Raw genomic sequence first — 10848 nt, 5'->3', positions numbered from 1 at the left:
AATTCAATTCAATCCAAAATCATTTGCCAATATAATTATGAAGATCATTCTTATATAACAAAGTATTCGTTAATTATTTTTAACCCAATTAGATGTCTTAAATATTTTTGTTTTGGCTAATATTTTGCAAAGATGGTCTATGAGGTGCAACTTGAAAAATAAATAGTTCAGATTGTTAAAATCCGATATCGTGTGGACCCCACAACTAATCCCCACTTTTATAAGAAGAAAAAAAATGAAGATCTCTTCCTTTAAAGGCTTCATCTGTTTGTAATGGTCATAATGAATTAGGCTCCCTTTTAAGAAGTACAGACCCAAGAGTATATGTTAGATTAATTTATCTGTCAACAATGAAGAAACTTTTGTGTATACACGATTCTTATGATACGTAATGAATCAGAGAGACTACATGTTATATTAACACCAATAATAATTAACATATTAAAATTAAAATACCATTTCATCATGTCGCAAGATGATGCTTAATTGACAAATAAAAGAGCAAAAAAGAAGTATATCCCACCTATTAACACCAATAATAATTAACATATTAAAATTAAAATACCATTTCATCATGTCGCAAGATGATGCTTAATTGACAAATAAAAGAGCAAAAAAGAAGTATATCCCACCTACAATAAGAAGCTTACGCCATTTTGATTTTCAAATTCTACAAGAGGCATTATCTAGTTGGGGAATGATTTCCAGTCTTTTTTTTTTCTCTTACATTTTTTTATAAGAATTTTTTTTCCTCTTATACATTCCTCTATTTTGATCTTTAAATTGAATAAATAAATAAAAATTAAGTCAGAAAAATTATCTGAACTATGTAGAAAGAGAAAAAATGTGCTTGGAAATTATTATCTAGGCTGAGGTATTGCCTAACCTAACCCTAGTTAATTAAATGTGGTCTTGCCCTTTTCTGGAAATTTTAACGGGTCTAAAAGTTGGGTTGTCAAATTTCCCATCAGTTTTGGGTGGGTATGGTATTTCCACATTAAGTGGCACAGACCCACATATTTTGCGCCTTACATGTCCGGTGACACATCACCCTCAATGAAACCCAAAAATTGGAATCCGGATCTTTTTGTGAGAATTTCAAAAATTTGTAAATCGTATTTATTTATCATATGTCGTGAAATTAATTTTTCTTATATGTTTGTATTTAATTTTAAATAATTTTTTACCACATAATTTATGATGACAAAATATGTGGATTCCCGAGAGGATCTCCGGAGAAGATCCTTATTGCTCATTCCAAATATTGTACCTTCAAGACTTTGCCCAAGAAACAGTACACCGGAAAAAAAAAAAAAAAACAAAAACAAGAGAAAGGAAGAACAGCAGAAACAGCCAAAAACCCATCTTTCAGATGTCTCCAACACAAACAAATCAATCCCCCACTTATTAGTGCTTCCGTGTTTATATATCCGATACCATGCATCTTTAACAGCAGAGCTCACTCCCCTTGATCTTCTTTTTAAGAACACAGATGGATCTGAAGTTGCAGTGAGAAAGTGAGTATGAAAAGCGAAGTCTTGAGAAGTTCAATGGGTATGAAGAAGCTCTCTTTACCTGTTCGAAATTAGGATAATTTCTTTCTAGTGTTCAAAAGAAGAAGAAGCTCTCTTTACCTGTTCGAAATTAGGATAATTTCTTTTCTAGTGTTCAAAAGAAGAAGAGGCTCTCTTAACAAAGGTATTATATTGTATAAGGACTGCCTAACAGCCCGAGGAAAAAGAAATCATGTTTTCATCTTCCAGTTATAATAGTAATACTGTAATTCCTTTTCAACATAACTTTCCCTTTTCTTCTTCTTCTTCTTCAAATTACCCTCCTCCTCCTCCTCCTCCTTGTGCAAACCTAGAAACCTGCACCGGAGACACTTTCCTTCATCACATTCCTGATCCCCTCTCTGGTCAATTTTCACACCAAAATATTGCTTTAATGGCGCCTCCTTCTCATCAAACCCTAACCCATTTGGGAGTTTCATCAAACACTGTGCCTGGTATTATAAACTCCACCATATCATCATCTTGTGGAGATCATCTTCATCATCATCAGTACTACCATAGTAACTATGGTAGCATTAGTAATGATAATATTATTCCTTATTTTCTTCATTCTTCTAGGGAAGATTTAGTAGTAGCACCGGCCGAAATGAAGAAAGACCGGCACAGCAAGATCTTCACCGCTCAGGGTTTGAGGGACCGTAGGGTGAGGCTCTCCCTCAACGTTGCCCGTCAGTTCTTTGACCTCCAAGACCTGCTAGGGCTTGACAGGGCAAGTAAAACCATCGAGTGGCTACTAAAAAAGTCCAGAAAGGCCATCAGGGATCTCGAAACACAGAAGAAGAACTTGAGCTGCAGTTCTGAGCGGTCCAAGAGTTTGTCTTCCACTTCTGAGTGCGACGAGGTTGTTTCGGACATAAACGAGGTGGAAAACCATGTAATGAGCAAAGAAAAAGAGATGGTGATGATGAAGAAGTTGAGAGAATCTAAATCTACTGGAGCTTATGTTGCGAAGGAGTCGAGGGCAAAGGCAAGAGCAAAGGCAAGGGAAAGGACAAGAGAGAAAAAGATGTGCACTACTAGTAGGAGGCCTTATCAGATGTTGAACCAATTTAACTTATTGATTGAGCAGCTTGATGATCACGAAACAAACATCTCATCCTCGTCGAAGGTTAATTTTGGAGATCACCGTGTGAATCAAGAACTGGGATCCCTCTTGGCTAATCAAGCTCATCACCATCATCGTCACGAGGAGGATCAATCAGCTTTGATCAAGAGAAACAAAATGAAGTCATTTCCATCAGTAGTTTCCGATTATAATACTACTGATCAGAGTTCCAGCAATAGCCACCTCCAATTTCCCAATGCTTCTCAAAATTGGGACATCAATGGCGCTTTCCCCATGCCCTAGCATTAATTGTGCTATCGCCACCATCAATCTTAATTTCCACTGGTATACATATACACATATCTATTGTAGCCATGCCTCTCCTTAATTATTTATTTTTCGATTCCAGATTTAATGATTAAGATGTCAATCTGCAGGAACTGAAATCTTGGGAGGCCTAATCGTGGAATTATCCGGCGAATTTATTGATTATCTTCCAAATTATTAACTTCGATCAAAGAAGTAAGCTAGATTTTTGTTCATGTATTTCTTTGAATGCACATTAATATATCTATTGAGTCACCTGTTCCACTGTTTTTCAGCTCCTCAAGAGTTACCATAATGATCCAATTGAAGATAGGTTTCCTTAGCAATGCATATAACTAGTACTGGATCAGAATTACATATAGACCCCTACAAGCATGCATTGATTTATGTCAAAACCACATCCCTGGTGAAAACAACAAATGACTAATACTGATGACATTGATGAGATATTTGTTAATTAGTTATAACGTCTTTTTTTTGTTTTGTTTTAACTTATGATGTAAACATTTCTGTTCTAATTTTAAAAAGGTACAATTTAAGCGGGGATAGATATGCTATAAACAATCAAACTCACCACATAGGGTATATATTCATGTTCTGACAATTGGTATCTGATTTAACTAGTGATATCTTCAAAGAAAAGGAACAGTGCCAGGAGATACTTGATGAACAGGGTTTATGCTTGCTGCAATGAGATTCATCATGACCAATATTACATGATAGTTGTTCCCTGTTTGATAAAAAATAAATATCACCTGATAGTTGTTCCCTGTTTGATAAATATTACATGATACTTGTTCCCTGTTTGATATTTGTCATGGATTTCACACAATTCATACAATTAAAAATGGATGCCTATCGAATTGTGGTTTCTTTTCCAAGGTGAAAAGGTTTATAGCAGATCTGTGGGATGAGGAATGTGAAATTTCTATTCCCCTTTGTTTCTGGTTTTATTTCCTCCTTCCTAGCTTGTTATGCTAAAGGCTCCTTGGAAATTAAGCAAGACTGTAGCAATCTCATAAAAGTAAGCCAGATTTCCATGGAAATAGTTAATACTTGCTGCTAGGTTAGTTATGCAGATTTGCATGCACTTTCTTGGCTAATTGCAATATCTTGAATTTCGCAGTAATATGTAGGCTATAGCTTCTTGTCGATCGAATTGATATGGATATATTAGTATTCAACAGCTATCCAGATGGACTATTGCACAAGGTGTGTGATGAACATGTTTATGCTTTGATTAAGAAGTTTGTGGAAGAATAATCAAACAAATCTTGGTAAACAATATAGTCAAGGTCCAAGGATAACGATGCCCTCACCGAATTTTGTTCTTTATGAATTGTGTAAAAAATTTATTCAAGATACTGATCGCATGTGTATAACTAAAGTATTTTAGTAAGGAGAAAATTTGGCAAAAACAGTGGCCCTGGCAATAGTTTTCTTTTTCTTTGGCTGGGAAATCTTTGATGTTGTAATAGTTCAAAACACAATTTTTAATCTACTTACATGAAAAAAAAAAAAAAAAAAAAAACTTATACCGAATAAGTTAATCCTGTGCGGAGAATTAGATATTGTTCTTCCTGATGTTTACATATATAAGCATTTATTTTGAAGATTGACGATGTTTCCTGTTTTCTCTTCCTGGAGCTGGTTATGTTGTCTATATCTATATATTATTATTATTATTATTATTATTATTATTATTATTATTAAGAGAACCCTCCTTGTTAACTTTTTGCCCTTACTTCTGATACACAATACTTACATAATGAGGGCAAAATAGTAATTTTGTATTTTTTGAGAAAATGATAATCATATCCCTATTTTTCCTATTTTACCTTCACTTTTGATACACTATTTATATAAGGAGGATAAAACAGTAATTATGTAATATTTAGATAAAATATGCACTTATTAAGAGAAATTAGCCCACCATCATTTTTTTATACTCTTTTTAAAATTTTAAAAACTAATCACTCCTTAATAAAAAAAATAAAAAATAAAATGAAATTGTTCACACACAAAGTATGTGCTCATCGGCTAGTTTCTATTGTGAAATGCATTAAAATACGCACACATATAAATACAACATTTATGTTTTGAAGTTATAATGTACATATACAATGGGTCAAATTCATTAAATTCATGGTCCTATATTTAATCGCTCCGTAAGGAAATTGCTAAAGCTCTAATTATATGTTACACACGTACATACATGGAGATATTTCCACTAGCAATATCACGTGCGGTAAGAGGTTTACCAAGATATTTTGAAGTTTGATCTCTGTATCTTGATCTGGGAACACAACCTAATTTTAGTTCGTACTAGTTTAGCTTGAAGTTAAATTGCTAGAGAAACTGAAAAGAAGTGTAAGAGGATCATGAAAATCGTTTAAGCGTGCATGTATCTGTCTTCCCATCTACCCTAGCTTCCCCTGTCCTTCCTTCGCCCCTTTCTCAAGCTAGCTAGCCCTAGATATTTAGGAAGTATGTCATCTAATTTTTTATTTTTAGATCTGACTGTCTACAGTGAGTCAATAGATAGCACTTCTAAGAAGTAAGAGAGTGGTGTGGTCACCAATTTAGTGTATTTTTCTTCACTAGTAAATCAAATATCTCAGGTTTGACTGATTATATAGATGGTAAGTTCAAAATATAATAATCAACTCATTGTGCAACTTTTCCTAAATCTCCACTCTTAGTATATCATTGTTCTAATGTTATGGAGGCCATATTTTTGAATCACATTTGTTTACCATTTTATATGACAAGTGACGTGTACATGTCAATTAATGAGTTTATCTCTTTGGATTTTTGTTGTAGACATCATTTGCCTTGTCATATAATATACTAATATGGTGTATATATATGATTTCACTAGAATTACTCTTTTATTATATATGTATTAAAAACTATGATCGATCATGGTTGCTACTTCAAAAGAGAACATTATCTACTCTCTAGTTATACATGTACTAGTATATGCCTACACACAAAGTGTGAATTTTTTTTACTTTTGTTGTTAAAATCAAAAGAGAGAGGAAGAGAGTGAGAGAGAACTTAGTGAGGAGAGAGAGGGGTTTATTTATTTATTTATTTTTAAATTAGAAATGATAACATTACATGTAGGTGAGGATTAAAAAAAAAAGTAAAATTTTGCTTTGTGAAATTACATTACTGTCTTTAACATTTTTGTTGTGATAGAAGATAAAGATATATTTTCACCTTCTTTTAGTTGACAAATAGAATTTCATTAACGTAGTTTTAGATATGCTTATTCGAGTGTCTCGCAGTTTCGCCACAAGTGAATCTTTAAGGGGTTGTTTAATAATCTTTTCACTTTTTTTTTAACTGAAAACTTATTCAAAACTACTTTTAGTTTTTGAAAAACTAAAAGCTACTTTGTTTAGATTTCAAATTTTAGCTTAATTTTCTTTCTAATTTTCATGAAAATATTTATCAAACAAGTTTTCAGAGAAAATTGAAAACTGAGTGCCCGTTTTCATTTATTAACCATTTCATTTTTGTTATTGGTTTTATTGTTGTCTTAGATTAGATATACAATGGGAGAAATGAGAGATAAAAAATAAAGAAAGTATGGTGGGAGGGATGTAGAAGACATGTAGAACAAAAAAAACCGTTCTAATTTTTTTCACCTTCAAAATTTTGATTTAATTTCTTCATTTCTCTCCCGCCACCTTTCTTCATAGTAACATTGGAAAATCAAATATCGTCACCGGAGACCGGACAGACCGGACAGATCAAATGAAATATCATCAAAATTACGAAACAACACCACACATCAAGAAACGATATATTCAGGTAACTGGGTGAAGATAGCAGAAAAAGATAGAACCAAGTTCAGTTCGAATCTTAGTGGAAAAGAAAAACAGAACAAATTCACCAAAAAAACTAACGATATACATGTGGAAAGTTACCTGAAACTGAGAGAGCCTTCATATGATTCATGCAAGAACAGCCATTGGAGTTAATCAGAGAGTGAGGTACAAAGAATAGTGGAAGTGACAGCCAGCGATGAACTGAAGTAATTATTCCCTTTTAATTTCTCTCTCCCTCTCTATATATATGTTCGATATTTGTTCACAGATTTGTGCAGGAGATAATCATATTATAGTTTCTACTGTGTGTCGAATAAAAGGGTGATTAAAAAGGGTCACGGATTGAAGTGTCTTGTTGGAATAATATTAGAAAATATAAAAATAACACAAGAATTCTATTAATAATAATCATAAAGAAATTCACAACATCAATTTATGTATGAGATTAATATAAACAATTAGAGAGAAAGTTAGAAAAACTGACAAATTTGGAAATTGAGGCTTGCATAAAAAACTGACAAACTTGGAGATTAAGGCTTGCATAAATGCAATGTCCTAAAGACAGAATTTCGCCCTTACTATTGTGCTTGTAGTTCGGTAGGCATCCGTCTCCCAAGATTTAATAATTTATAATCCGAAATCAAAGCACTTCAATCTTCGGACTCTGGCGAACTTCATATATTCTGTACTCTCAATACACGACTCGGATTTTGACTAACAAACAATAAAAACATTGGAATGTTTGAGTTTGTATAGAACTCAACCTACCCCTTTTAAAACATTATGACTGTTGCTTAAAATTCCAACGAACAGACGCAACTCATGAATTTGAATTCAACTATGGTACATAACTCTTATTTTTCGTTCATGTAAAAATTAAATATTATAATATTAAATATAATATATAATTTCCAACCGCTTCAAACCACGCCTTCGATCAGTTGTGCATGGCAATACGTAATACACAGTGGCAATACTGGTAGTTCGTCGGACAAGGATTGTCTGCCCTCCACTTCCGTTGCCCTTCCCGTGCCCTTCTGTTTGTGTGTGTTAACTACATTGCTAAAGATGGAGAATTGGTACAGAGGAGGGAAAGAATTGATAGAGAGAAACAAAAGAGATTGTATTGATTGATTAGAGAAAATGTATACAAATGAACTTAATGAAATGATAGCTATACAATCCCTTATATATCCATATAACCTAATTACAATAATACCCCTCTAACTATATTTCTGTTATATCAGTTATTACTCCCCCCTCAAACTAAACTTGGAGTATCCAAGTGAAGTTTGAACTAGCCAGATATTTGAGATAGCCTGGGATGATCGACTGGTCATCTTCCTAGATATAGGCTGATTTAATTTCCAAATGCTCAGAAGCATTCGTTACCGCACCTGATGTGAAACTCCGTGAATCTGAAGATACAGGAAAGGCTTTGATTGGACTGTTAGTTGCTTCTGGATACTCTTCTCCCAAATACTTATACAAGACAATACCAAGATGACCCACCAGTTGCTCCTCTTGGCACTACTTCATGACAACAACAATTCTTGAAATAAGATCTGCAGCTTGCTGTCTGACTTTTGCACTCTTATTATTCAACACCACTGAATGGTACCACAAATAGGGAGCTGTGCTACATGGTCTTGGTCTGAACATACCCAACTTTTCGACTGTGAACTGAGAAGCCATAGTTGACATTGCCAAGAAACTAAATCTACCAAGGAGAATGACACTCCAAAGCACAACACAAATCTCACACTTCTACTAAAGATACCAAATAAGGAGACTGACACTCCATGAACACAAATCATACTGCAACTGAGGAGAATGAAACTCCAAATCATACTGGAACTTAGGAGAATGAAACTCCAAGATTCATAGAAAGAATGACACTTTCTTCTTTAAATCGACAAGAAAACTAATACTTGCAGAGATCAACACATCAAGACCACAGCTTCACTTCAATTAAACCTCGAAAGTACATCAAAGACCACAGCTTCAAGAAATAAGCGTTGCAGATCACCAAACAATTCCAAATGACTGCTATCAACACTTCGATGATCTATCGCACAACCCATATACCAGAATTCATTTACCAATTCAGAAGAACACATAACCAAAATCCCAAATCAAATTCGAGAAAAGAACCCAGATGAAGAAAATATGGGCAATTCGTCAAACACTTAGGCTGCACATAGTCTAAACGTTCTGCCATACCAGAAAACAAAGCACGGATCAAAATCACAGAAAATCGAATTCAGAAAACTGCTTTGAAAACACCACCAAGATGAATGAAGAAGTAGATAATCAACAGTGCAAAGAAAGCAAACTCTGCTCTCAGTCACACAGAGTCTCATGCATCGTCGTCTTCCGCCAAGACCGAGTGACTCGACGGCAAGGCTGTCGTCAACAAGGCGGCTACACGACTTTCCCAAGAACGATCAACCCAACAAGAATACGCAACCAGAACAATCGCAGAAAACCAATGAACACGAAACCCAGAAAATTCTCACCGAGACATTATCACAAATAGTTGATATGCTGGAAAGAAAACCAGTAATCGAAAACAAAACCTGAGAACTTGAATCTTGAAAACCCAGGAAACCCAAATGTGGATGTGCCGTTGGCGGAGGGCGGTGGGGATGAAGACCCACAAAATGGATCTGGAATGGGAATCCGAGTCGGTGTCGAAGAACCCGTCGTTGATTCCGAAAATGATGAAGAACCCATCGTCAAGTGATCTCATTGAGGCACTCGTTCAGGACCTTCTTGTCGATTACAGTCGTATTGCTCATCTGCTGGAGAGCGGAAGCACCGAAGGGCTTGACGGAAAATTCAAGAAAATCTGAAGAAACTAATGAGAAAAAAAGTAAAACTAGCAATAGACTAATGAGAAGTGGAACCACCAGAATCCATGGCATGAGCCTGGTGGCTCTGATACCATGTTAACTACATTGCTAAAGATGGAGAATTGGTACAGAGGAGGGAAAGAATTGATAGAGAGAAACAAAAGAGATTGTATTGATTGATTAGAGAAAATGTATACAAATGAACTTAATGAAATGATAGCTATACAATCCCTTATATATCCATATAACCTAATTACAATAATACCCCTCTAACTATATTTCTGTTATATCAGTTATTAGTATGGTTACGGTTAAACCACGTCAACATTTTATATTACTATTTATTTTTATTTTATTATATCTATAAAAAAAACAAAATAAAATGTTGACATGCCTTAACCGTGACCATACAAAACAAAAGGGCATGGAAAGGGCACCGGAAGTGAAAGGCAGACCTAGTTCGTCAATTACCTGTTTTTTATACATAAAAAACCCTGCCGACCTGGACTGGAGACAGAAAGGTTATGGATACTGGTACCAGAGAGCTGAGACCTAGTCTCTCTCCGCATATATCGAATGCAAAGCGGTTGATTTATGTCAAAATCTAATATAATAATTGCTGACTTTTCAGCGAGTGTACACAAAAGTACCCCATATCTAATATAATACCCAGCAGAATCTGCTTTGGAGGTACGGAAATGTGGAAATATGGAAATACGGTGCACCCGAAAGCTAGCTGATCGACAGTAGGTGGGTAAGAGATCTAGGCAACACTATAGCAGCTTTCATTTTCATCATGATCACTTTTATGTTCTTTTATCATTGTGTAGACATTAAAATTTCGGTGAAACAAATACTCTTCAATACATTAAAAGTTCCGATATGTCAAGGCATATATGACATACATCATGCGTCTCACAAGTTGTATACATGGATGTGACTCATCAAATTCAGACGAATCATCAAGAAAGATATGTGTCAACACTTGATGGAAAAGAATTATTTGATTTTAATTTAATTAAATCAAATGTAAATGATGAAGTCAAATTACAAACCGGTCCACAAATTGAGTCAAGCTTCTTTTGTCAATTAATCAAGCCCACAATCAATATCAAATCCATCCATAAGCAAAGATTTGAGAGTCTATAAATACGAGGCTCCAAGACAAAGAAACAGGCCAGAAAATCATTCACGCCCCGACGCTGAAG

The 10848-nt window shown here is 34.7% G+C and overlaps 1 protein-coding gene across 1 annotated transcript; it reads left to right on the top strand.

The window, feature by feature from the left end:
* Positions 1-1665: 1665 nt before the first annotated feature.
* Positions 1666-3203, top strand: LOC114826937 (transcription factor DICHOTOMA-like). The gene is made up of 2 exons (XM_029107913.2): positions 1666-2964; positions 3057-3203. The coding sequence occupies exon 1, from the start codon at positions 1747-1749 to the stop codon at positions 2920-2922; it is 1176 nt and encodes a 391-aa protein (XP_028963746.2). The 5' UTR covers positions 1666-1746; the 3' UTR covers positions 2923-2964; positions 3057-3203.
* The last annotated feature ends 7645 nt before the right edge of the window (positions 3204-10848 follow it).

This window comes from Malus domestica, chromosome 09 (genome assembly GCF_042453785.1).
Source record: "Malus domestica chromosome 09, GDT2T_hap1".
In the NCBI taxonomy this organism is placed as follows: Eukaryota; Viridiplantae; Streptophyta; class Magnoliopsida; order Rosales; family Rosaceae; genus Malus; species Malus domestica.
Note: the sequence above shows the minus strand (reverse complement) of the source record. Positions and strands in the feature narration are given on the sequence as shown.